This window comes from Monodelphis domestica, chromosome X (assembly GCF_027887165.1).
Source record: "Monodelphis domestica isolate mMonDom1 chromosome X, mMonDom1.pri, whole genome shotgun sequence".
Classification (NCBI taxonomy): domain Eukaryota; kingdom Metazoa; phylum Chordata; class Mammalia; order Didelphimorphia; family Didelphidae; genus Monodelphis; species Monodelphis domestica.
Genome location: NC_077235.1, coordinates 72968147 through 72995859, shown reverse-complemented (window position 1 = coordinate 72995859; position 27713 = coordinate 72968147). Strand labels below are relative to the sequence as shown.

General features: G+C 52.1%; 1 protein-coding gene across 1 annotated transcript in view; it reads right to left on the bottom strand.

Moving 5' to 3' along the window:
• ATP2B3 (ATPase plasma membrane Ca2+ transporting 3) overlaps positions 1-27253 on the bottom strand; it is a 118415-nt gene extending 91162 nt beyond the window's left edge. The window contains exons 1-2 of the mRNA XM_056809416.1: positions 27107-27253; positions 9986-10321 (exon numbers count right to left, since the gene is read on the bottom strand). Of these exons, the coding sequence (XP_056665394.1) occupies positions 9986-10321; positions 27107-27245 (475 nt within the window). The 5' untranslated portion in view covers positions 27246-27253. The remainder of the gene's footprint in view (positions 1-9985; positions 10322-27106) is intronic.
• Between the last annotated feature and the right edge of the window lie 460 nt (positions 27254-27713).

Sequence of the window (27713 nt, the reverse complement as noted above, 5' to 3'; positions counted from 1 at the left end):
GTACGAGTGAAAAATAAAAAAGAAAGTATTCCTTCCCTCATCTGCATCACTAATATTTCCATCCTCACCTTCCGAAGTCTCGACAATCCCTTGAACAATCGACTTCCCCAGACAGGGGCTTGTTTTCCCGCTAGGCCATATGACAAGGGCCTTTTCCACTCCAACCCTGTGTATCCACTGAGACCTTAGACTGTGTCTCCCTACGCTGAGTTGCTCTTGATGACCAGATGCTTCTGTGGTCCCAGGACCTAGATGGTAGCTAGGGAGGATTCAACTATTGGATACAAACTGGAAGGAGATTTGGACTGGGGGGGGGGGGGTTGGCCTTGGGGCAGCAGTAGAATGTGGGTGGTTGGCTTGCACTTGAGAGAATTCTGTAGAATCCAATCAAGCTCACTACGACTCAAATCCCAATCATGAGCATCCTCAGCGATTCAACCGACTAGCTCTGGGACAAGAAAGAAAGGGTGTGGCTGGCTGATAGGCAGAGGCAAGAGCCAGAGAGCCAAGCAACACTGATTCCAAATAAAGAAGCCCCTTGGAAAGGGGGCATATGGCGGTGCTGGCAGATCTGGCCGATAACCTGTGAGCGATGGCCTGGGGTTCGGATGGCTGAGAGAAGATCGAGTCCCAGCATCCCCTCCAAGATGGAGAGCTAACAAAGACTGATATGATTCTTCTTATTCCCAGACCCCAGCAGGGGGCACACAGGGATATTTCAAGGCTCTCTTCCTGGATGAGATCACAGGCTATCGAATTACAGAGCGGTGAACTGGAAAGAGGTGTCCTAGAGATCTGTCCTTGGCCTTGTTCTTCTAGTCAACGTGTTTCATCAATGACATAGATGGTATGCTTTCCAAGTGAGGGAATTTGGAAGGGAGAGCTGATTTGTAGGGTGACAGAGCAGCGAAGAGCCTGAAAGACTTGGGCAGGCGAAATGTGGCACCAAGTCTAAGGGGCCAGAAACTGGGCTCACAATCAACTGCTTTTGTACTTACTGGGGCGAGGGAAGGCACAGTCAGGTAACAGTTTGTTCAAAAAAGATCTGGGGGTCACAGTGGACTGTAAACTCAACAAGAATCAGTGGAGCAAAGGAAGGAAATAGTTCCATGCCCCAGTGGGCAAATGTGAAGCATCGGGTTTGGTTCTGGGTACTGCCGGATCCACGACCACTAGGAGGTAGGGCCTAGTTGAATGGTCCTGGTGAATAAAAGCATTCCATAGGGCTGGGGGTAAGAAGTCTTTGGGGGCAGAGTCCAAGTCATGACTAGAGAGGGTCATGGAGAGAACCAAGTGAGAGTCAAGCTGGAGATCACCAGAATTCCAAGTCCCAGGAGGTGAGGCAGGGGCAGAGTTTGTAGTCTGGGATTTAGCACAGAGTATGTCAGAATATGAGAAGCAGTAGGGAGACAGCTGGCCTCAAAGCCAGCGAGGCTTGAGTTCAAGTCCTGACTCACTACATTGGGCTAGATGAGGCTGGGCATAGCACTCAAGGCAATTCTGTAAAAGAAGTTGCCAAGAAAGTGGTAGGAGTTTCCTTCTCTGAAAGTTCCCAATATCAGTGGAATCACAGTCTAGGTCTGTGCCTGTTCCTTTGTCAAGGTAACTTGATCTGCAGAAAGAAGAAGATGGCTCCCCAAAGAACGATAGGCAGCTAGCTAGGCAGAAAAAGCACTGGGCCTGGAGTTCAAATCTTACCTCTTGCACTTCCTAGCTGTGTAACCCTGGACAAATTACTTGGCTGCTGTTTGCCTCAGATTTCTCAACTGTGAAATGGGATCATAATAGCTCCTGCCTTTCAGGGTCGTTGTAAGGATCAAATGAGATAATATTTTTAAAGCACCTAGCATAATAGCACCTGACACATAGTAGGTGCTTAATAAATGCTCGTTTCTTTTCCTTTCCTTGTCTCTACCCTTGGAGGTCATGAAACAGAGGCCAGATGACTGATGTTTGGATACAGGCTGGTCTAGATGCTCTCTGAGGCCCTGGAAAAAGATGACAGACAGCAAGGCTGCCCGCTGTCCCTTCTTTCTCCTGGATTTAGAAGTGCCCCAGCTGCCATCCCTCTCACTGGCATCAGGAGGCATCTGAGGGATTTACCCTCCTGCCCCATCAGACCGAGGGGAGAGTTGTCTTGGTCCCCACGGGTGGCTGGGCTGAGCTGGGGAAAACCTGCCCTAAATGTAGCCCTCTGGCAGATAGAGCTCGCCACCTGCACCCTCCCAGAATCCCTGCCTTTCCAGGGGAAACCTTTGGGTGCCTATTTTGGTACAAGAAGGAAAGTCCCAGCCCATGTATGGCCCCAGCATGCCTCGTGCCTCCCTCTCTCATGGCTTCCCCTTGGTTTGCCCTTGATGTTGCAGCAAGCCAGCATCTCCCTCATTCCTTCCGTCTCTGCACCCTTCTCCCTTTCTCTCCTCCCTTGCAGTCTCAACCTTCCTTTCTCTCAGCTTCTCCTTCCCTCTCCTCAGCTCTCTCTTTCTCTTCGCTTCTTTTTCTCTCCCAAGTTCCATGCCACAGGCATGGGCTGGATTCAAGCCTTCTGAGGGGGTGTGTGTGAAGCAGGGGGGAATTATGGGGAGAGAGCAAGAGAGGAGAGGAGAAGGGGAGGGACAGGAGGTAGAAGGGAGAGAGCAGGAGGGGGAGAGGAGAGGGGAGAAAAAGGTAAAGGAGGAGAAAGGGGAAAGGGGGAGAGAGGAAAAAAGAGAAAGGAGGAGGAGAAAGGGGAGTGGAAAGGAGACAGGAAGAGAGGCCCCTCATCTCCTTCCACAGCCACCTCTCCTTTCCTCCTTGCTTCCAAGGGCTATTGAGGGCTAGGGCAGCAAATGAGTCATAGTGGGGGCAGGGTCTGGCCAGGTGGCACAGACACAGACAGGGCACTCTGCCCATGTCAGGCAGCCAGATGCCACAGGAATCAAATTAGAAGCAATGATTGTCAGAGCTGGAAGGGCCTTTAGAGATCATCTCCTGCAACCCCACAGAGGAGGAAACTGAGGACCAGGGGAAGGGAAGACAGTTGCTTAAGGTCACACGGACAACAAGTTTAATGATGACGACAACGCTGGCATTAAGTTCCCAGGAGATGTCCTCTCAGGAGGAAGAGGAAGGCCTTTCACCTTGGCTAAGGTTCTGTCCTCTGAGCCTCCTTCTCCTCCCCACTCTCCTCCTCCTCCTTCCTCTTTCTTGTCCCCCCTCATCGCTTTTCTTCTTGTCCTTCTGCTCCCCCCATCTCCTCCTTCCTCCTTTTTGTCCTTCCTCACCTTCTCCTCCCCACTCATCTCTTCCTTCTCATCCTTCCTGTCCTTCTCCTCCCTCATCTCCTTCTCCTCTCTTTTTATCTCCTCCTTGTCCTTCCCCAGCTTCTCCTCCTCCCTTCTAGACCACAGAACCAGCCAATTCTCCAGCCCTAAGCAAAAATATGGCAAGTTCCTGAGGGCCCTGGCATTTGAAATATTGAACAAGGCTGATAGGTAGAGGAAAGGCATCCCAGGATTAGACATTTATTCCCATAGGTTTTCCCAGAGGTCAAGTTCTTTGTCAGCAGGGCCCCTCATCTGGTTGGGAAGCACTGGACGTTTGGGCCTGAGAGGGAGGGTGCTATTAATGAGGTCAGGGTTAAAAGGTGAGAGCTGTGCACCTGGGCTCATGTCCATCCACCTGGGCTCATTCCATGCACCTGGACTCATTCCCTTGCATCTGGAATACTTTCCATGCACCTGGGCTCATTCCCTTGCACCTGGGCTCATTCCCTTGCACCTGGGCTCATTCCCTTGCACCTGGGCTCATCCCCTTGCACCTGGGCTCATTCCCTTGCACCTGGGCTCATTTCCATGCATCTGGGCTCATTTCCTTGCCTGTTTCCTGGCCTACTTTTGGTCTCAATCTGAAGGCTAAGCCTGGCTGGACTAGTCATCTCCTACCAAGTCAAGCTGGCCTTGTGCCTGGGAACACAAAGAAGAAAAGGGATAGCATGCCTGTCCTCAAGAAGTTTCCAATCCCCTAGCTGAAGGCACGTCTGTCACTCCTGTGAACTCATCAGGGCCAGGGCAAGGAGAGGGAGACCCACGCTTCCAGTCCTGCCAGGAGATCTGCCTAACCCCAGAAGACAATCGAAGCGGACAACAATTGAAACTAGGGTTGTACATGATGCCTTGGAAGGGAGGGAGCATAAAAGGCAGCAGGAGGAGATCTGGTTGGAAAGATACTCGGGGTGTGGTGTGGTGTGTGTGCGTGTGGGGGGCTTGTAAATGGCCTTGACTATGAACATCCAGGACTCTGGCTCTAGTCGGTAGGCTGTAGGGAGCCACCAGAGGGGCTGAGTGCTGTTACGATCAGAGAGGCTCCTGAGGAAGATTATTCTGGCCAAAACAGGAAGAGAAGAGTGGGTTGTAAGGGGAATCAGCCAAAGCCAGAGGGACCAATTAGGAGAAGAGACGTAGGAGCCTAGACGAGGGTAGAGAGAGGAAAAAGTCAGAACTGAGAAGTGCTTCTTTGGTCTTAAGCCAAAGGGGTGGGCAAGATGTTTATGACCAAGACAAGGAAGTCATTGGCCCCCACAGCTGGAAGGGGCCTCTGAGGTGATCGGTCCAACCTCTTATTGCACAGAGAAGGACACTGTGGCCCAAGGAGGAGAAGTGATTTGCCCAAAGTCACCCAGGTAGGAAGTGGTCTGACAAACCCGCTGTTCTTTCCATTACCTCCTGCAGAGACGGGCCTAGAGATAATTACTGAAAATCTTCAATCAACTGATTAATAGGAATGTTTGTGGGAAAGGATGTTTGGTGAACTGGCTATTTCAGGCCTCAGATCAAGGACCAGACACCCCTCTTTGTTTCAGCACAGATGGAAAACCACCTTCTCGAATGCCCCGAACCCGTGGCGGCTTCTGTGGGCCCAGGCTCCTGGGCCTGCCTGGCTGTTTCTTGACCAGTTGAGGCTTTCCCAGGGGCGCCACAGGGGCTGCCTGTGGTCACTGGCCTTGGCTGTTCATGGCCTTCCTAACCCTGCTGCCCAACTTTCTTGGGTTTGTCCCTTGACAGGGCAAGAAAGAAGATCAAAGTTCTGCTCTGGTAGCTCTGGGGATCCCCCCCCCCCCGCCGCCCATCTCCCTGACTTAACAGGGCCTTTGAGTGGCTATGGCTGAAAATACCTCCCCAGCCAGTGATGAGCCTCCCAAATTAGAGGGGTTGGTTCTCTGTCACACAGCAGACACCCTGAGGCTGAGCCTGTCCCATCTGGTAGACTCTAAATGCCAAGAGGCCTAGCCCAAGCTCTCTTTCTCCTCTCTCTGTCTCCCTCTCCCCCCCACCCTCATTTAACGAGAATCATTAAGCGCCTACCATGTGCTATGGGCTGGGGACAAGAGGATGTGGTGCTCTGTACACAGTGAACACATAATACTTGTCTATTGAGTGACAGAATCTGCCAAAGCTTGGACTGTGTCTGTGGAACCCAGAGCTACCTGCCTGGGTGATGAAGCTTCTGAAGAGGCCTTGGACCTGGGATTCTCAATGCTTCTTCTGCCAACACAGGGAGGAACACACTCCTGAGTTCTGAGAGTTCACAAGTCTTCAAGTGACTTGCCCAGGGTCACAAAGCCAATTGACGTCCCAGGCAGGACTTGATCCTGGGTCTTCTAGTGCTTGCAGTTGGCTTCTTTGGTGTAAGTAAATCCTGGTCAAGTGGAATTGGGTCCCTGCAGAGGTGAGCCTCGTCAACCAGAAGTAGCCAAATGAAGGCTGGGCAACAACACGGTGAGTGTGGATGGATGGGTGTTCGAGAGGGGCACCTTGATGGGCAAAGGTCTGAAGGACTGCAGAAAGCAGGGTTGAAGAAGGGCAAAGAGTGCTCTGGACTTCCAGAAAAGTGTGACAATGAAGACCGCAAACCACAGCTTGGTGTGCTGAGCACTGGCTCCTGGGAAAATTCTTGACCAACTCATCAAAGGGTAAATGGACAACCCCCAAAGGAAGTGGTGATGTCTAAGAGACAGCATGGCTTCCACTGAGCCTGGCTGACGGAGGGAACACTGCAGATACCAATTAAGGAGACTTTGGCTAAGTGTTCTCCAGTGCTCTTCCCACCAATGCTGTGGCTAAGATGGAGTAACATGGGGATAGAGAGATGGGATACATAGAAGGCTTCCATACTGCTGTTTCAGATGCCCCCAAAGGAAGTCATGGATGCTTCCACGGCCATGGGGAAGTCCCGGTGGAGTGCCCTAGGCCAGGGATCTGTGGTTGGCCCCAGGCTGCTTAACACTGTCCCCATTGGCAGTCCTCAACTTTGCAGATGGTACAAAGCTAGGAGAGAATGGGTGACAGAATTGGGATGCCCAAAGGTCTTTATAGCCCAGAACACTGGGCCGGATTTAGAAGGAAGAGAGTTAACAGGAAAGAGGGTAAACGCCATGCCCTTGGGTTTTGCAAAGAAGAGCCACCTTCATGGTTAGCCAGGGGTTCACTTGAAGAAGATACGGGCTTTTTAGTGGAACGCAAGCTCAACAAGTCAAGAGTGTGGCAGACTCCACGGAGTGTAAAAAATAGACTCGAATACAGGACTACAATCCCCACAAGCCTTTGCTCCACTTCCCCAGAATGCCTTGTAATCTCACCTGGGCCAAGATCGAGAAGGTATTTAAGCTGATTCAAAGGCTTTTGAAGCCCTCTTGCTCTCTCTCTTGGCTCTTTTTGGACTTCTGTTTTGGAGCAGGCTCGTCTCTTGCGTGATGTGAGGTTATTTTGTCTAGGCCTCTGGCCTAGGCACATGTTTCTTACTTGTATATTCTTTAATCTTTAACCTTTAATAAACCTCTAAAAATATAATACTCTTTGCAGAGAGAAACTAATTTCTACCTGCCTCAGTCTCCCCATCTCCCCTAAATTTTAATCTTTACAGGAGTAGTGCGTCTGGTGCTGTCATTTAAGGACTCTTCTAAGCTTTGAGAGCTCCTGGAGGAGAGGGACCAGGATGGGAAAGGCCTGGAAGCCATCCACGAAAAACTGGAGCTGTGTGGAGACGAAAAGGCTGGGGTGTTGAGTGAGGTGAGGGGGCACTGGAGACGGATTAGGCTCATTCTACATGGCCGCAGAGGCCAGAACCAGGAGCCCTCAGCAAGGAAAGCTTCCTCCTCAGGACAGAGAGCTAGCCAGAAGCAGATGCGCCCCCACCATGGCTGGACGATCTCTTGTCAGGGGTTCTGAGGAGGGCCTGGCTTCCATTAGAGGGTCTCCAAAGTCCCTCCCAACTCTGAGATTCGGTGAAAAGCCCCCAAGGGAGCATTTGGTTCTTGTCCCATCCCTGGGGAGCAATGAGAACGACTGGCTGTGTGCCCCCAATGTAAATTTCAGGATTGGATCAGGCCCTTCCTTGGGCAGGTGGGTCCAGATGGATGGCAGTCAGGGTTGGGAACACAGCACAGCTCTGCCTGAGGGGTGGGTGACTGACTGTGTGGCTCTCCAGAAACATCCCCTGAGCTCAAAATGCTCTGCAGGGAACAGATCCCAGAAGGGTTCGTCATGAAAAACAACAACCACCCCTTCCATCTGTCTCGCCCTTTCAACTTTGCCAAAGCGCTTTCCCATCAAGCTTCACACCAGATCCAGGAGGTGGATGGGGGGGTGTCTGTTATTCCCCCTCTCCCCATCTTACATATGTGAAAACTGAGGCCCTGACGAGTAAAGGGATTTCCACGCATACCTAGTTAGTGGCAGAGGCCAGATAAGAAGCCTGTTTTCCTGCCTGAGCGGTTTAGTTCCACGGAGCTGGAAGCAGGAAGTTTGGGAAAGAACAGAAGGTAGTCCCGCTAAAAAGACAAATTTGGTAGACTGACATACTGAATAGGGAGGGGAGAAACTAGAGTCTTGGGAGAGACTAGAGACCTGGGAGGTAGAATCCAGGTCAGTGACAAGGGCCTGAACTGGGCTACTGGCCATGGTACGAGAAAAAAAGGGATACAGGGGAGAAACATCGTGGCGCCTACTGGACAAAACATGGGGATGGGTGAATGTGGGGAGGAAGAAAGAGGGGGGGAATCAATTAGTTTGCTACTAAGCTTATTGCATATTTTCCCAACAGGTCTGGGCAGGGGCTTGGCACAGACCATTCCCAAAGCTCTTACATCTCAAATGGAATCAAATCCACCCACCCCTGGGACAGGAAACCAGGCTCAGCAAAGGCACCTTTATCCTCATTTCACAGCCAAAACTCATTAATGTGGGATTTAGTTCTGTTAATTTAATTTTGTGAATGTGATGACATGGCAGATAGACGTTAATGGGGAGGGGGGGGATCAGCATCAAAGAACAATGAAGATGGAGTCAGAGGATTTAGGTTCAGATCCTCCTTCGTATTTTATTAGTTGTGTGACCTTGGACAAGTTATTTCACTTCCCTGGGCCTCAGTTTACCCTTCTGTAAAATGAGAGTGTTACACTAGATGGCCTCTGAGGCCCCTCCCAGCTCTAGCTCTAGGATCTATATGACCCGGGGCCTCAGTTTCATCTTCTGTAAAACAAAGGAGGAGGGTGGGTTGGAAAGTTCCTTCCAGCTTTGGTCTACAGCCCTCATTGGCCCAGAAGCTAGCCAGGAGTTGACCATTAACAATCTCAGTAGGAAAAGGGATTGTTGAGCAAGTAAATAGCATAAATGAGACTGCAGTGGGAATATTTAATCTGGGCAGGGGGCAAGCTCTCAAGCACTTTAAAAGTACCCATTTAGAGGAATAACATCGACCTTATTGTTTGTTAGAGCAGACTGACTAAGGTTTTAGACCCAAGAAACTGTGATGGCTGTCAGTCAAAAATCCTTTCGCAAGTCGAATCCATTCCATCCATCTGACGCAACTCCACCTTTCCAGTGTACTCCCCTCGGTCTCCTAACCAGCCCTCTGCACATGCTAGGTTCATTCTCACCTCCTCGGATTTTTTTCCAGTTGCTCCCCCCCCCCCCATGGAATGCCCTTCTGACCCCTTTTCCCATGTTCCAATTTTGCTAAGGCCAAGCTCAGAGGCCATCTCTTCCACAGCGCCAAAGCACCCCAGTGAAGGAGGAAATGTAGCAAGACCCATCTGCCTACTGTAGAGGAGAGGAACCATGGAGAGAGGTGCCTACTCTGCTCAGGACACTTGGTAGCTGTTTACATGGGGTTCATCTTTTCTGCCCTATCAGTATGCCCCAAGGGGTCATGGATCAGCAACTTGCTACCTGAGTGACCTCAAGCAAGTCACTTAACCTCCGTAAGCCTCAGTTTCCTTCCATGCAAAGTGAGCACCTTTCTTTGCATTGTGGTCACACTAACCCATCAGGATCACTGACTTGGAAAGAAAAAACAATACCCACACATATATAGAAAAAGGCAACATGGCTTGAGTGCTGGACTTGAAATCAGGAAGCCTTGCGTTGGGATGCTACCATAGATGCTGTGTGACCCTGGGCAAGTTACTTAACCCCTCTGTCCCTCAATCACTTCAACTGTAAGATTCCTTCTAGCTCTCAATCTCTGATCCTACATGTGATATGAGACATACTGCTTTGATTCTCTTGGTCTCAATTTCCTCTTCTGTTAAATGGGGTGGGAGAAATCAGTATTTCTTAAATATCCACTATGGGCTAGGCCTTGTGTTAAGTGCTCCACAAATATTTGAGGGCCTTCTGGCTGTAAGTCTCATGTATGACCTTCTGGGGGAAGGTCCCCTAGTCCATTAGCACCCACAGAATGTCTTCGTGCTGGCCAATGGATCTGATACATTTGGAAAAGCAAGAAAAAGGCCGTGATGGGATGAGTGCACAGATAGGTCCAGTTTTGATTGGGAGATAGGAAGGGGTAGCCCGAGGAAGGCAGAAAGGAGGAGCAGGAGTGCCTGGCTTGTGTGCTGGAAAGAAGATGGAGAAGCAACCCTCTGATGCCCATCTGGCTATGGTGCTAAGATCTCAAGACCAACAATCCCCCGTCTAGGGACCAGGTAAAGCAGGGGGCACCCTACCTTCAGTGGGCGAGGTCTTCAACCTCTTGCAGAGACCATTGACATCCCCATAGATTTCCTGGATTTTCTGCATAGATTCAGCTCCCCGGAGCTCCATGAGGGAGCGGAGCTCGGGCAGGGTACAGCCGAAGCCCCCAGCCCGATTGGCTCCAAGTTGTTGATTCTTGGCATGGTGACCGACAGAGCTGTTGGCCACGTCTCCCATCTTGTTTTGAGAGTTGGTAACCCCTTCTTTGCTCAGTGCTAGCACTTGGATGGATGCACCGAGAGGGCTACTTGGTTGAAGACGAACACTGCCACGTAGAGCAGTCTTCAAGAGCAGGAATATTAGAGTGCCTGGTGGAAAAAGAAGGAAGAGAGAAAACAAGAATGAAGAGATGAATGAGTGCGATTGAAACCATAGACTCAACTCAGAAAGTACTTGGATTGAGAGAGAGAGCTGGACTGCTGAGAACCTGATATGTGAAACTGAGGTCGAAGACACCCTAGCGGTTCAAACCCTGGGGATTCCAGACACCACTGATGCAGACTTAGTCTGCCTAGAATTAGAACTCAGAGCTTTGATTTAGAACTAGGACTCGAGTCAACTTAGTCCTCTGAGACACAGGCCTACTCTGGTTCCAAGGAATAAATTCATTGGGCTGTTTACTTGGTGAATCATTGAATCAAATCTTCACCAGCATCAAGGCTGGCTTCCCTCTGTGCCCTTCCTGGGCCTGATTCCCACCAACCCTCCCCACCAGCATCAGGTGGCATGTGGCCTTGGTAAGGATAGTCTCAACCACATGCCTGGTTAAAAGGTCATCAATAATGATCTCAGGCGGTATGGAGGAATCTTCTTTTGGGAACGCAGCCAGCTAACAGTCACAAGCAATGCAGTGTGTCGAGGTCCGAGAAGGGGGCCAGTCCATGGACAGAGCTGATCTCTGAGGTGGGTGGGGGGATCCCAGTCACAACTTAGCACACCTGGTGTCTCCACCGAATTGGGGAAACCTGGGCAAAGAGAGAACGGGCAAAGGGAGAAGGGGGCAGAGAAGACCTGCAGGTTAGTAAGTGAGGGACGGCCGCGATGACAGAAGATCTGCAGGTTAGTAAGTGACGGTGGCGGCGACAGAGAGCGACAGCGTCCTGGCCCTGTGGGCCTTGCCAGTCCAAGTTCTGTGCTCCCCACCCCAGTTCTGGTTCGGAGAAAGCTAAGGCTGGCAGCTGCTTGAAACCCTGGCCCCCTAGCACAGCCCAAGTCCTCAGTGGCAACAGTTTGAGTTCTTGGTCTTATTTCTGAAAGGACTAACTGGCTTGAGTCCCAGCTCCAAGTCACAATTCCAAGTTCCAATTCTAAGCAGACTAAGCCTGCATCAGTTCTGGCTGAAAGAATCCCCAGGGTCTGCAAAGGGAGCCACGGTGTCTTTGGTCCCAGTTTCCACAGATCAAATTCTCGGCAGCCCCGCTCTCTCCATTCGAGTACTTTGTGGGGTCTCTAGCTGGGGCCCCCATCTCTGGTCTTGTCATGTCTGCTGGGCCGAGGGCCTGGATGATTCCCTGAACCCCAACAGCAGAAGACCTTTTGAAACAGTAGCTCCCATTCCCTGTGCTACAGCCTCCCCCTCATCGCCACCTCCCTCCCTCCGCCTGTTCTCACATGATGCATGTATCTCTCCACACACGCAGCCATCATTCATGGTCCCTGACACATCCATCATGCCACACAGCCTGCCACCATGGCTAATGAACCAGCCCACACCAATGGGATGAGTGCCTGATAATTGATGACTAGGGTGGGCACCCAGAGAGAGTGGAAGCTGCTCACAGCGGGGCTGCTGCCCATCTGCTCCTACCTCCCGGGGGTCCTGCTTCATCTCCTCTTCACTGGCCTCCTCTTCACTTTCCTCAGCCTTTCAAATACACTCCCCCATCTTGGAAAAACTTTCGCTGGGTCCCGCTGGGTCCTCAAGCTACCATCTTCCCTGTCTTCCCTTTCACTGCCAAACTCCTCAGACTTGTGGTTGAAGCTCCTGCCTCCACTTCCTAACCACTCACTGCCTCCTCAGTCCCTTGCAAACAGGCTTCTGGCCCCGCCCACTTGCCACTCCACTGAAACTGCTCTCTCCAAGGTGACCTCCTCGGAGGTCCTAATCCACTCCTTGAAGGCCCAGATTCACCAAGGACCGGATTAGGATTTGGGCAACAGAGTTTGCCATTCCCGCCCCAAGCTGTGTGACCTTGGGGAGTCTGAGCCTCCCTTTCTTCAAGGGGAAGAAAGTAAGAGCAAGAATTCTTCCGTGGACCTGAGACAATACTGAGAGGAGGCTCTTGGGATGGCAGGACCCACCAATGTAACTAGCCTAATCCACAGGGCTGTGCACACATGCCCAGAGTCCTACACACACTGGGGGAGTCAAATTCAATCAATTCACCGAGATGCATTGATGGAGAGAGGTAGGGGGGAGGAGGTGCTACAGGCATGATTACTCCCATTTTACAAGCAAGAGAACCAGGCGCAGAGAACTTAAGCGACTCACTGCCAGTAAATAACAGGGCTGAGCCCTGATCTTGGATCCCCTCAGACTAGTACATCGAGCCATTTCTCACGTCCATCTCCTTTTCGTGATGAGGAGGAAGGAAGGCGAGAACTCTTCCCTCCTCAGGACCTCCAGACCCCTCCGGGTCTCCTTCCATGCTTCCCTACCGTCTTGGAGGAAGAGGCAGCCAGATGCCTTTTCCCCCTTCCCTCCCATCTCCAGTGCACCCTTGTCCTAGCGATCATTACACCCACTCCCCCGCCTTGGGTCTCTCCTTCCTCCCAGCATTCCCATTTCTACCGACAAGGCAACATGGTTCTCCTAGTCCTCAAGGTTGGAACCTTCTCCATTCTCTCAGCCATACCGAGTGGAGTAGGGGGCTTGAAGAGAGCAGGGACGATCAGAGACAGCAGCTGCGGGAAGCCGAGATGAATGAAAGGATTGTCCAGTAGCCAGGCCGGCCCAGTCGAGGTCGAGGGACGATGAATCTCGATGGTGTGCCCCCGTCAGCAGCAGCACCGTCTCATGACTTGGCGACTCAGAAGTAGGAGTGGAGAAGTTGGATGTTGAGGTTAAGCCAGGATTGGGGATTAGCAGGGTGGAAACAGCAGAAGTTGGAGGGGGAAGCAAATCATAGGAGCCTCGAGCTGGGTGGGTCTTCGAAGGCCAGTCCCCTCATTTTACAGAGGAGGAAACTGAGGTCCAGTGAGGGGGGAAGGTGATGCCCAAGGCCACCTGCTGCTTGGAAAGTTCATTCCACAGTACTATTATACTGCCTTCTCCTCCTTCCTTCGTCTTCCACCCAAGGCGACCTTCTGGGCTCTTGGAAGGGAAGTTCCCGGAGAATGCAATCCCAAAGTGGGGTCAGCAACATCAGGGCCCCTTCTCTGGGCGGCTCCATTTCGCTGATGACCCTTTTTGACATGAAGGACTATTTCCTGTCGCTGAAGCTCACGACTCCTGAGACCTTGGGGAAAGCACTGGAATGTTCTGGTCCTCCCCCCCTTTCAAATGAGGGAAGACTGAGGTCTCTTCCAAATCAAAATCGAGGGCCCTACCAGCTACGTGTAAGTGGCCAGAAACTCTAGAAGGTAGATGGAGGCAATGGGAGCCAAAGGGGTTAATAGCACAGCCGATTCCCATAAGTGAAATAAAACAGCTGCCAAGTACAGGCCTGGGGAGGAGAGGGAGAGGGAGCAGCTGGCACTACGGCTGGCTAGCCAGAATTGCCCCTTCATGGGTGAGGGGAGATGAACAGAGCCTCCCTTCCCCCACCCAGTCCTTCCCCTGCCCCCACCAGTGACTTGGCCCCTGAATCCTTCAATGACTTCTCACTGGTACAGGCAGGTCCGGCCTCCTTAGCCTGGCCCTTAGAGCTCCACTGGCCAGCCCCGCACCTAGCTCTCCAGCCTCCTTTCCCCTGATGCCCTAGCCAGGGTCAGGCTCTGGGGCTGTTCTCTGGTCCTCGGATACACACCAGGCTCAAGATGGCCCCAGAGTCTCCGTCCCTGTTCCCTGAGCTCCTCCAGAGGGCTTTCTGCACTCTTTCCTCTACCTGCTCAGCTTGGTGGCCCCTTCCCTACCCACCCTGGTCCAAGCCCAAGTGGCCATTTTGAAAAAAGTGTCTCCTCAGCTTGCCATTCAAGGCCTTCCCCAGCCTGACTCCACGCATCCTTTCCGGCTCTGAGATTTTCTCTGCTCAATACATTCGACCACCCTCAACTCCAGCCAATCCCGCCGTCTGTACATTATGGGCTCATTCCTTCCTCTGACCTCCTCCCCACCTAACCGAATTCAACCTGTGCTTCAGACTTCCTCTGAGTCGCCCACGCATTGCCCTTATTACTCCCTTCCTCATGCCCCGTTCTTACCAGCCAGATCATTGACAAGGGACCCACTCACGGCAGGCAAATGAATGAGCCAATGGCACAATGAATGTGCCAGGTGCTCCCTGCCTTGTAGGAATATTCTGTTCTCTGTAGACTTCTAGCAAGCTGCCTGAGGGCAGGGACCAGGCCTCATACATGATACAGGTTCATCAAGTGAATGTCTTAGCTGTGTGTCTGTGTCCTGGCTGGGGGGGGGAGGGGTTGGCAAGATCCTCCAACAGACGTCACGGGCATCGTTCTCATTAAGCAAACTTGCTGTCCAACCATCTGTGGCTACTGGATGGACCAAGCAAGGGGCCATGACTCTTCCCACGCAAAAGTTCTTTGTGTCCCTGAAGGACTCACCCTGGGGATACCTTCCGAGAGCCACGTTGAACCTGGGCTTGGCCCACATTCATGACAGGGTTTGGTTCAGAAGGCCGAGAGCCCCTCAAAACGGCCCCAGCAGGAAGAACAAGACATGGCTGGGAGAGAAGAAAGGGCCCCACCTCTCGAGCACCCGTTTCCCTGTCACGGGCACCCCCACTTGCTCCCAGCCACATAATTCTATGTGCTTCATGCCAACATGCTCATGCCTACACACACGCAGGCACCCAGGCCCACACATAAGTCTGGGTGTTCTCATGCACTTCACGTACAGAATCCATACGAGCACGTGAACATGCCCAGAATCCTTTGCTGGCCCAGGCACCTGGGCCAGTCGAGGACCTGTAGGGTGAGCACAGCCAGGCCCCTAGGGCTGGTGCTCTGGAGGGCCCAGGGGCCAGGGCCACCCCGCACAGGCTTCCAGCCATCCTGGAGCTGGCTTTGGGGTCTGTCCCAGTAGAGCCAGGATGGCCAACTCGTGACCTTGACTGTGACTTTTTCACTCTGTGAGCCCTGGCCGCCATGGACCCCGGGGCCCTCCTCTCCACCCTCCCCTGCCAGACGCACCTTTGTGCCCACCCAGTAGGAAAGGGGATGGTTTCCAAGGACAAGGCCTGCATTCAGCCAGGGAGGGCGAGCAGCCGGGGGGAGGGAGCTGAGGCTGAGCACGGCCTCATTAATATTTCAGAGGTACAGTCACTGCAGCTCCAGGGCCCTCACCGCCACTTGTGCTGGTGAAGGGAGGCGGATGGGGGGAAAGTAGAAGAGCGCAAAGGAAAGACACATTTAAAGAGACAGACCTTCTCCAAACCCCCATCCGCCCCTTGCCTTCTCCTCATGGGCACATGCCTGAAAATGCCAAATGGCTCCCTCGGTGGGGACAGGGCAGCAGCAGCTGTTGGCAGGGCCTGTGCCGTCACCACCGTCCCTTTGCCCTAGCCCCTGCGGAACTCTGAAACCTCCAAGATTAGCCCAGAAAGGGAACCTCATCACCTTTTGGAGGAGGACACCCTTGAGGATACACCTTCTCATGATCATGGGGCCTCCGAGACCAAAGGGGTCTGTTGCCCAGGAGCCAGGCAAAGATTCCGAAACTTCAAACAATCAGGGAATTATGGAGTCATCGAATTCCAAAGCGGCAAGGGGCCATTGAGACCAACTGGTGCAGGCCTCAGCCTTCAGGGAGGCCAAAGCCTGTATACCAGGGGGACAGGTGGTCAGGAACTACAGCCATCCACAAAAACAGCCTCCCAGAACCCAGGAAGGGAAAAATCTCCACCTAAATCCTTAGTTTCCATCAAGGCTGAACCAAAAATTCAACAACAAATAAGCGGGGAGAAAAGTCAGTCTAACAATTACTTGCTGGGTGAGAATATGAGCCATACCCTGCCCCCTCCCCAGCCTCAGTTTCCTCATCTGAAATTTGGTACAACTGATATACTTCCATACCACCTTGGTTTTGTGAGAGACTGGGAGGGCAAGTGCTGTGGTAAATTCAAGCAACAGAGAGGCTTTGGGGCTTACCTCAGTCGCCTGGCCCCAAGAGAGGGCCCAAGGACTTGGAGGGGGCAAACCACACCTTTATTTTCATTCACCTCTGACTGAAAGCTAGTTATTTCCTTCCCTTCTTTATTCCTCAAGCCTGGCTTCACTCAGTGCTCTGGCTCCCCAGCTAGGCCCCACTTCACTTCCCTGCCCATTCCATCCTACTTCCAAAGGCTGAGAAGAGCCTCAGAGGTTTCACCAGGCCACTGAGGGGGGCAAAGACAGCAGCAAAGTTCACAAAAGTTCCTTGCTATCCCACAATCCCTTGGTTTTCTTAACCAACCACATCGAAGGCCATGGCTCGGGATCTTGGGAACTTCTGCTATTTATAAGCAGAGATCCAGACAGAACCCCCTCTTTCCATAGCCCTCCCACCTTTGAGGCTAACCGTTCCTCACCTAGACCTGGATGGGCACAAATTGATACTGGAATTATTGCCTGGCAGAGGCACCCCCATTACTCTGCCCCTTGAGATGCCCCTGTTGGAGTAGATGGTTGGTTGGTCTCTTTGTGGAGGCCTGGGGAACTACTTGTCCCATTTACACCCTCCCACATAGATTCTCCCTCTGGGGGGAACAGTTAGACAGGGGAAGAGGTCTACCTACCGAACCAACAGCTGATGTCCAGGTTCCTTCCCTCCTCCCGCCCCACTCTCCTCAAACCCTGATACAACCAGCTCCAGAAGGCTGCTTCTGAGGGACAGTGATCTAAGATGGAGGAAACCAGGCAGACTATGAAGGCTCATAGGCCTAGAACTGGGAGGGGCCTCAGAGGTCACCCAGTTCAGCTGCCTCATGCCACAGAAGAAGAAACAGGCTCAGAGAGGGAACATAATTAACAAAGTATCAGAAGTGAGATTTTTGAACCCGGGAACTCCAATTTCAGAGTCTACACCATATTACTCCCCCTCATTCTGAACACCTGTCCAGCTACCCCTGACCCTCCCAGTGTCCAAGGATGGCAACAACAGGGTTTATGTCACCAAGATAGGCCCTCTGCTGGATTTCTGTGAAATAACTGTGCCCCCAGACCTTTCCCAGAATTCCCTGGAGCTCTAGCAGAATTCTGGGAACAAACCTGTAGGCTGAGCCAGGGCTCTGGAAGACTGTCCTCCTCAGGCACAGGTCTCTGGCCTCAACCTTTCAAAGAAGAACTGATTTCTGGGTAGTTTACTAAGCTGCTCTAACAGGGGTGATCCCCCAGCCCCTAACCCATTTCCCTCCTTGGCCCCCTGCCTTTATTTTTCTGCCCTTTTCCCTTAAAAAAGCCAACCAAACCAATCTAGAGACCTTCTTTCCTGTTACATTAAGTCCACATTGGTTGAAGCCCTGGGTGCCCAGGTCAGTCTTTGAAAGTAGGACTGAATGGGCAGGGAGGTGAAGTGGGGCCTAGCTGGGGAGCCAGAGCACTTAGTGAAGCCAGGCTTGAGGAAGTCAGCTGGAGACCTCCTTGGTCGCCACCTCCCTGGAAGCTGCCCTCCCCGCCAGCACATGCCGATCCCACCTCCTGGGAGCTCTGAAGCACTTAAGAATCTGAGCTCCACATTGTGCCTTGATCACATGGTAGCCTGTATCAGGCTAGGAGATCCAGGCAGAAACCAGGGTGACACCTGGCTCTTCTTCTCTTCTCCCCCATCTCCCCCATAAGGCTCCCAGGCATACAGTATCGATAACCTGCACATGGAAAGACTGCCATTAGCTGCATCTGACCAGGTGCACATGCCAGCACTAAAGATGCAAATGAGAAAATAAGGGACTGGGAGCTCACAAAGGCTGTTGGGAAAGCCAAGTTCACTAGGCTACGGTTCCAATTCAGCTTTTAGTGAAGATAACCTAACTAGATGTCCACCCACCAAATCCAAATTGTGGCTGGGTCCCTTTTCTCCTGCCTCCTTCCCATTCCTGTTTCCCTCCTTTCTTAGGGTTGGCAGACTTTGACCTAGGACCATATAAAAACAGGTGAAAGGCAGGGTTTGGCACAGGGCTGTATGTACTCTACTGAGAGACACAGACAGAGGAGCATGGAGGGAGAGAGAGACAGAAAGAGAGGGGGAGAGAGGGAGGGATGGGGAGAGAGAGACAGAAACAGGGAGAAGGAAAAAGAGAGAGACAGAGAGGAGGGGGGGAGAGAGAGAGAAAGAGAAGGATCAAAGTCTCATTCTATCTTTGGAGAGCTTCTTCCTCTGGCTGGGGAGACAAGTCTTACACACACACACACACACACACACACACCCCACGAGAAACAATCATCAAGGTTTTCCTACTATCTGGTATGTACTCCTTAGCCTCTCCTTCTTAGAAGCCCTCCTCATTATTTTAAGTCTCTACCCAGGTCCAAGTTTGAATTTGGAGTCCATGCTATAAATCCCAACTCGGTTATTTATGACCTGAATGACCTGGGGCAAATCATGTCCGCATCCTAGGCCTCAGTTTCTCCACCCATAAAATGTCCTATGATCCTCAAATTGCTGGATGTTTACTGAAGTTCCATCCCTGGTAGATTACTGTGTGCTCTGAGGTTGGGGAAGATTTCTGCTGTTGGCTTGGGAATCCCAGTGCCCAGAACCTGCTTTTACACACAGTAGGTCCTACTAAATCTTGGTGAATTGGTTTGAATCTGAGGACAATGTTGAACACCCTTCCTACAACAAACATTTCCTAAATGCCTAGAACAAAACTTAATGTGGGATATAAAATAAGACCTAGAGATAAACAAGATGGCATCACCTGCCCTAAGATACTATCATCTTGTGGGGAACTAAGAGATGGGCACTAAGAGAATCAGCTGAGTGCTGAATGCCTCAGAGGTCAGATGGGAGGAAGTCTCACTCATATCCTAGTTGTAACATTTGATGAGGTTTCATCTGGCTGACCAACTTCCCCACCAATCTGAGATGGGTCCTTCCATCGAGCTCGCTCCTTCCTTCCTTCCTTCCTTCCTTCCTTCCTTCCTTCCTTCCTTCCTTCCTTCCTTCCTTCCTTCCTTCCTTCCTTCCTTCCTTCCTTCCAGATTGAGCTGACAGACCCCTCCCCAGTCCCAGCAGTCCCATGAGTGCACCTTCTGGACACACAGGTAGCCTCCTACTTAACAACTGCCTTGGGGAGTCAATGAGAACAAGGTCAAGGTTTGGACTCCAGGCCAGATACACTAGATGGTCTCCTGCTCCTGGTAGGCCTGTTCTCTTCCCATACCAAGTCCTGAGGCCAGCTCTATTAATCTGAGCTCTGAGCTGGGCCCCAAGCTCTGGGTCTGTACCCCAGACCCAGAATGTTCTCCTCTGACCCAAGCCAGAGACTGACCTCTGACCGCAGGCTCAGTTTGAGCCGTGACCCCAACTCTACTCTGAGTTCTCACGCCAGCTCTAGTTTGACCTTTGACCCAGCCTCAGTCTGAGCCCAGAACCCAGCTCTATTATTCCATCTGTAGTCTGAGCTCTGATCCTAACCCCAAGTTGAGCCTCGACCCCAGAAACAGATGGGGAGTCCCTACCCCAACCCCAAACTGAGCTTTGAACTGAAATCCAAAATGAGCTCGGACTCCTGCTCTTTTCTGACCCAAGTCCAACACTGAGCTCTGACCCCAGCACCAGGCTGAACCCTGGCCCAGAGAGCAAGAACGCACTTTGACTGCAACCTTGGAACAGGCTCCAACCACAGCTCATGACTGAACCTCGGCTCTACTCTGAGCTTTGACCTTAGCCCTAGGCTGATCCCCCAATGCCAACCCAGCTTGAGTCACCAAACTGAGCTCCGACCACACTAATAGTCTCTAGTAACAGACTCTAGACTGGGCTATAATGCCAGCTGCAGACCAGGGTCTTCTTCCGGCTCTAGTCTGAGCTCTGACACCCACTCCCCCCAAGTCTAGAATGAATCCTGCTTCCTTATGACCCAAGCTGACATTGAGCTCTGACCTCTGACCCTAGACCAAGAAAGACCTTTGACCTCTTCTCAACTCTGACCCCAGCCAATATTGAGCTTTGAATTCAGCCTGAGACTGAGCTTGGACCCCAAACCCAGAATGAGCTGCTGACTTCTGTTCTCCTCTGACCCAAGCCCAATACTGAGCTCTCTCATCCTAGTCCCAGGCTGAGCCCTGACCAATGACCTCTCCAATGAGCTACAACAATAGCTATAGACTGACCTCTGACCCCAGCACTAAGATGAGCCTTGACTCCAGCTGTAGTCTGAGCTCTGATCCTAGCCTCAGTCTGATCCCCCTACCTATAGGCTGAGTTCTGACCTCTTTTCTGGTTTGGAAGGGATCGAAGGCAAAAGAGGCTCCTTGGGAACAGGATATAGTCAAGAGCTTCTGGGGCAGAAAGCCAACCAGAGAAGTTAGATCTTTGAAGGCAGAGCCAATTGGCTTTCCTTTTGTCTTTATATCCCTAGTGTCTGGCCCATGGTAGGCCCTTAATCCATGGTTATACTGAACTGGATTGGAGAACAAACTAACAAACCCCAAAGGAAAAACAAAATGGCTAAAGGATGCGTATTGTTCCAATTACACTTTGCAGTTGGATGAGCAGTGTGTTGACTTAGAGGTAGCCTCACAATTGAAGGGAACTCTGGTTACAAAGACAGAAGGAAGAGATCGAGATGAGCTGCACTTGGAAAACTGTCCTAAGCATTCTACATCCTCAAGCCACGCCTCCTTGCCATGAAAATTCATTTTGGAAAACACCAATGTTCTCCCAGCTATTATATGGCTGTGAGTTACAGAACAGTGGACTCTCTGAACCAACCCAAGAAGCATTTGTTAAGCACCTTCTATGTGCTAGGCATAGGGGATATAGAGACAACAATGACAAAGACAACAAAGTTAATGATGACAATGATGATGTCAACTACAACAAAGACAACTACCATGATGACGATGATGACTACAACTTTGAAGACAACCACCTAGTCCCTGCCCTCAGGGAATGTACTGGACAGGATACATGAGAACATGTACCAAGGAGTCAAACCCAAAGATGATCCAAAACAAAATACTCCATGATTCTAAGTCTTGAAGATCATATATCTCAATGGAAAATTGGGCCCCAAAGGCCAAGCTCAAATGCTGGATGTCTCTGTTGTAGATCAATTTCCTATGTCCTCCTTGAATATCTACTATATCCCCATTTTATCCTAGGCCAGTGATAGCAAACCTTTTAGAGATGGAGTGCCAGGTCCTGCCCCCACCCCACCCCCCAGTGCCATGCTTTCCCCCAGTGCCAGGTGCATTCAGCCCTCTCTTACTCCACATAGGGGAGGGAGGAAGTGTTCCCATTGGGTTGCTGGGCAGAGGGGTAGGCATGGTGGTGAGGGAGAGGAGAGCAGCTCCATCCAAGTTCCTTTGCCTTTCTGGTAATGAACTCTTGGGGGGGGGAGGACAGCCACATGCCCACAGCAAGTGCTCTGCGTGCCATCTTTGGCATCCATGCCATAGGTTCACCATCACTGTCCTAGGCCCTATGAGAGATATAGGAAAGACACTGGCCTGGATGCCAAAAGATTCACAGTCTAGTTGAGGAGACAGAACCCATGTGGAAGGAACCATTAGTGACTGGGATTGGCCATACTGAAATTCTAATAGTCAACACCAAACTTATCAATACATCGAGGAGGGCTCAGTCACTGCTGTAGTCAGGGTGAAGGCTTCATGGAGGAAGAAGATCTTGAGAAACGATGGGAAAGGGGAGAAGTAGGAGGGAGGACCTTCTAGGCAAGAAACATGGTATGTACAAAGGCAGGAATGAGCTTGGAGGTAGGGTAGGAGGTGATGTCAGCAGCTTCATGGAGGAAGGGAGAGCTCGCTCCTGGAAAGGGCGGCAGGAGACAGACAGATCAGGGTAGTCACTGTCCTCAAATCCCAATATTGAGCCCATTTCATCTTCGCATCTGGACTCGGACTCGGGGTAAGGCCCTACCAGCAGCCTGGGGAAACAACAGCTCTGGGGCTGTCTGTATGCAGACCCCGAGGAACCCTGGTCCCCAGCTCTCTAGCCCTGGCCTTAGCTCTGCCTCTAGCTGTCCCCTCTGTAGCCTGGCCCGTGCCTGGGCTCCCCTGATGAAACCGGCCTCCTCTCCTTGTAGCACCCGGCCAGGCCTCTGCTGCTGGTGTGACTGCTTCCAGTCCTCCCCCCACCCCAACCCGTGGAGCGCTGCCATGCCAGAAGAGAAGAGAGGAGAAGGTCAGGCTCTCCTCTCCTTTGTGGAAGGACCTTGGGGGCACTCGCTGAGGGCCGAGCCCTTCAAGCTGGGGAGTGGGGGCACGCGGCACTGAGCGGAGAGGAGCATGTCGGCTGGGGGGGCAGTGCAGGGAGAGAGAGCACAATGACAGTAATTAGCCAATTAGAGCTGAGCTTTTCTGGGAGAAAACTGCATTGCAGCATGGATGGCACAGAGCCCAGAGGCAGCACACACTGGGGCTCCCCCCAGGTCCACATGAACACGCTCACGCCCCCTCACCCATGCACACATGTATCCTCCTACCCACCCACCCCCTCTTCCACATGCCATTTGCACGTATGTTCCCCTAGATACATATCACCATTCCCCTGAGCCCCCAAACAGGGCGCCACTCGCAACTCTCATCTCTTCTCACAGTTGGAAGGGAAAGTCTAGGGAGCAGCTCGTCCTCCAGGGCCCAACACTGAAACACCTCTGTCCACCCACTCGGCCCTCCCCTCCGACAGGCCTTAGGGTCCACCCCCATAGCTCAGGCCTGGAGGCCTCGCTGCGCCATTCCTAGGGGAGCCAGGGAGCCAGCAGCCTTTGGGCTAGAGACTGCCCTGCCCTGGGCCTCTGGCCCCCTGGCTGCCCCTCCAAGTTCCCATTTTACTCCTGACACTAGAGCTTTACGAGTTTGGGCAAGTCATGTCGTTCCTCTCAACTACACATGTAGAAGGGTTTGTTCACCTCCAGGGCCTCCGCGGTGCCTCCTGGGATCTCCTGTGCCCTCCCAGAATGGGGTCTCCCCCCACTCAGGTGTCTAGACTTACACTGCTTGGAGTTACTCCCGTGTGCCAAGAGCCATATCATGCCACTCTACGTGTCCGAATGAACGGCAACTTAAACGCAACCATCTGAACGTGCTCACTGTGTTTTCTTTGTTTGAAACAGACAGGCCCTTTGAGCAAGGTGGGCTTTACTAAGGAAGCTCCTAAAATGGTCACTGAAAAAGGGAGAAAAAGAGGGGAAGGTGGGAAGAGAAAGGAAGGCAGAAAGGAGGAAGAGAGGCAGGGAGGGAGGAGGGAGCGAAGGAAGGAGGAAGGGAGGCAAGAAGAGAGGGAGGACGGAAAAAAGTAAAAGAGGAAGGAAGGAGGGAAAGAAGGGAGGGAGGAAATAAAAGCAAGCAAGAAAGCTTAGGGCAAGGATTGTTAACCTTTGTGCCTGGTGCCGGACAAAGCTCTCAGAGTCATGTTTTGAAAGGCTTGCAAAGGAGATCACTTATACTGCCAGAGCGATTAAAAAGATTTTTTAAAGTCCTCCAACCCCTGGTCAGGAGCTCTTAGTTTAGAACTCAGCCTCGGAAACCATCTTTCCAAGGAGGAAGACCAGGAGAAGATGTGGCTGAATCTCTGGAGCCTGGAAGCAGGAGGCCTCTTTGGCCCCTTCAAGGAGGGAGGCCAGAATCACAGAACATAGCCTGAAACAATGGCGTATGTATGGTCCTGTTGTCTAATCCTTTCATTTTATAGAAGATAGAACCAAGGCTCAGAGAGGGGAAAGGACTTGACTAAGGTCACATACTGGACCCTGAATCTAGAGCTGGAATGGTACTCAGAGCCCCCTGAGTGCAGCCCCCTCATTTTACAGAGAGGGAAACTGAAGGTCAGAGAGGGGAAGGAAGTTACCCAAGGTCACCCAATGGACTCTAAATTTGGAACTCAGACCGTTGGGGTTATTTTGTTGGACTCCCTCGTTTTATAGAGAGAGAAACTGAGGCCCAGAGAGGCAAACGGTTGGTCTGAGGTGGGTAAGGGCTGGCTTCTAGGTCTCCCAGTTCTTAATCTTGGCCTGTTTCCTTGCTCCACCCTGTCCCATTTGCTATTTTCCTCTCCGTCCAGATTCAGAGCCCAAGGAAGTTCGAGTGGTCCAGGTCCACCGAGCCTCCAGAGGCTAATTAAATGAATGTGAGACAGATGGAACATCGAGTCCCACTCTGGTTCCTATCAACATGGGCCAAAGGGACTCACTCCTCCTCTGCAAATGTGATAGGACAGAAGGAAAGGAGCCTGCCTTGGCAGCCAAGTGGGGAGAGTTCAGCCCATCCAGTGAGTGGTGCCCTTGAATGAGCACACGGTGATTCCAGCGAGGCCACCCTGGCTCGGACCACTCCAGAGACTCCTCTCCAGGAAAGGCCTTCAGCGTCTCCAGCACATTCTTTCCAACGGCCTCGACAGGGACCAAACTGGGTCCTCCAACTGGGAAATGGGCTTTTGGAAACAGCTCAGAGCTGCTGTGAGGCAAGAAGGGGAATGAATGGGGGCAGGCAGGATGTCGGGCTGGCGAGTAAGTGCCGACACGGTTTCCTTCTGGGGACCGTGCTGGTCCTCAGGGAGGCCCAGGCGGGCAGTGGGAGCTGATTTTGCTGTCTCCCAGGGGGCGGGGAACACCGACTCCCTGGAGCCTAGAAAGCGAGCCCGGGAACGAATGCCCCATGCCTCTGGATGCCCGGCCGGGAGGGCGAAGATCTCTCTAGATTGGGGGAGTGGCCATCAGGCTCTTTGGGGGCTGCTGAAAGCCTGGTCTTTAGAGGCTGGGTGGGTGTTGGGGGCCAGAGCTGTTGGGGCTCGAGCCTGGCTGTATAATCACACGTGGGAGCCAATGAGGCCTTTCTAACAGAGGCTGCCTCGTTACTCTGGGGTTCCCAAGCACTGGGGCAAGGGCTGCCACATTTTCCAACGAATTCAATTGTGACTAATGGAAAGGGCAAAAACTGAAGGGAGGCGGCATAGACTTGAAGAGTGACGGGCAGCTAGGTGGACAGAGGGACAGAACTAGAGACAGGAAGTCCTGGGTTCAAATCCAACCCAGACATTCCTAGCCAGGTGACCCTGGGCTGAATCCCATTTGTCTAGCCCTTCCTGTTCTTCTGCTTGGAACCAATACCTGAATGGATTCTAGGGTGGAAGGGAAGGACACAAAGGAAAGGAAAGAAAGCAAAGAATAAACGACATGCAGAAATCGGGCCGTGGAAGAGACACTTACTCTACTTGCAGGAACAGACTGCTTCTGAGACCTTCAATCAGTTAGTCAATCAATCAATCAACATTTATTAAGAACCTGTTATGTGCCAGGCACTACTGTGTAAGCATGCTTGTCAACACATCTACAGCTCGTTAAGCCAGTCAACAAGAATTTTATTAAGTGCCTACTATGTGCCAAGTCCTACAGACTCAATGAAAGGGAAAACCCTGGTCCCTACCTTCATGGAGACACCATGGAAGTAACTGTGGGCATATCAATGGATTCAATGGCATCAGCAAGCAGAGAGGGCAGTGGACTTGGAGTCAGTAAGACCTGGGTTCAAATCCCAACACAACTAGCTGGGAGAGTCTCTTAAGTTCTCTCAGCCTCACTTTCTTCCTCTGGAAAGTCTTGAAGGGGTTGGAGGGATGGCCCCCCAAGCTCTCCCTTTACAATTCTAACCCTGCAATCCCACATGTGATCTTGGACAAGCCCTTTGGCCTTCCCAGACCTCAGTTTCCCTCTCTGTCAAATCACAGTAGGAGAGTGCCAGTAAATATTTAGAACTAGCTCCCCCTCCCCATCCCTTTGGCAACAGCAAAGCCAAACTCCAGCTAGGCACTCTCAGGAGTTTAATCTGCATTATTAATATTTTCTCCCTGACTTTCTTAAGTCTTGACAATCAACAAAAGAATAAGTCAAGTCCTGACTTGTTGGGTTTGCGGCCGTGGGTTTGCGGCTCACATGAAAACTGGCCAATTTGACTGGACTCCAGTACACCCCTGAGGGTGGGACTGGCCCGGCTAAGCCTTAGCCCAGGGTACATCTCTTCCCTTCAGGGTAGTAAAAGGCATAGAGCTCTAGTGCTGGAGTCTGAAAGACCTGAGTTCAGATCCAGCTTTAGATACTTCCTAATGGTGTGACCCTGGGCAAGTCACCTCATCTCTATCTGCCTCAGTTTCCTCAACTCTAAAGTGGGTATCACAATAGCCCCTCCCTCCCTCCTCCCTCCCAGATTTGTGGTGGGGATCAAATGAGCTAAGAACTACAAATCACTCAGCCCAGTGCTGACACATAGGAGGTACTATAAAAGGTTAGTTATTATTAACCTGCCTGCCTCGGTTTCCTTGTCTGTAAAATGGGGATGATAATAGCCCCCTCCCAACCTCCCTCTCTCCTCCCTCCTCCTCCCAGATTTGTGGTGGGGATCAAATGGACTAAGAACTGTAAATCATTCAGCACAGTGCTGGCCCATAGTAGGTACCTTATAAAGTTCGCTATTAGTAACCTATCTGCCTCAGTTTCTGTATCTCTAAAGTGGGGATCACAATAACACCTCCCTCCCGGGATTGTGGTAGGGATCAAATGGGCTCTAAGAACTGTAAATCGCTCAGCACAGTGCTGGCACACAGTAGGTGCTATAGAAATCTCGCTGCTCTAATCCTTCCCCTCCCTGGGCCTCAGTTCTTCCTCGGTTTAAATGAGGGGGTGGGCCTCGCCCGCCTCTGAGGGCCCTTCCCGGTTGTGAGCTCAGACCCTCTGAGCTGGGTCGTTCATTAAAATGCGGAGAGAGGGAGGAGGAGGGCGCACACAGAAGACCCGCCAGGGGCCCGCAGAATTCACCTTTGGCACACGATGGCAGGAGTGGGTCCGGCAAGAGGCTCCCATGGAGTCTCGCTGGCCTTCTGCGCTCTGAGGCACAGGCACTTTGCTCCTCAGAGTGAGTCTCGGAGCCTGGCGAGGCACTCTTGACCTTTGTCATCTCAGGTTGTGAGCTGGGATGACAGCTGTGGCCTGTGGCACGCCTGACTCCACCACCTACTGTAACAGTAAGAGGGGTGTCTGGCTTCCCTGCACAGACGACTGACTTGAGAGGGAGGGTCTGGGAAGCTGGCTGCTGCTGGGGGAGGGGGAAGCCCTTAGTGTGCGCCTACTGTGTGCCAGGCAACATGCTGAGTGCCGGGCTGTGTGCTTTCCCCCGTCGGGGTCCCACATGATGGCTGAAGCATGGAGGCCACAGCCCGGGCTCTTTGGGGCCCCCTGGAAGCCTGGAACCATTTCCAGAGACAACAACAAAGTGGCCCAAGAACTGGCCCCGTTCCATCCGAGCCCCTTCCTCCGGAGCCCCTGGCAGGCTCCCAGCCTTGCCCGGGTCCTTGTGGCTCGGGGCCCTGCAGGTGGGAAAACACAGAGCGTCAACAGCCTTTCCAACTGGGAGAGCAGAGAGAGC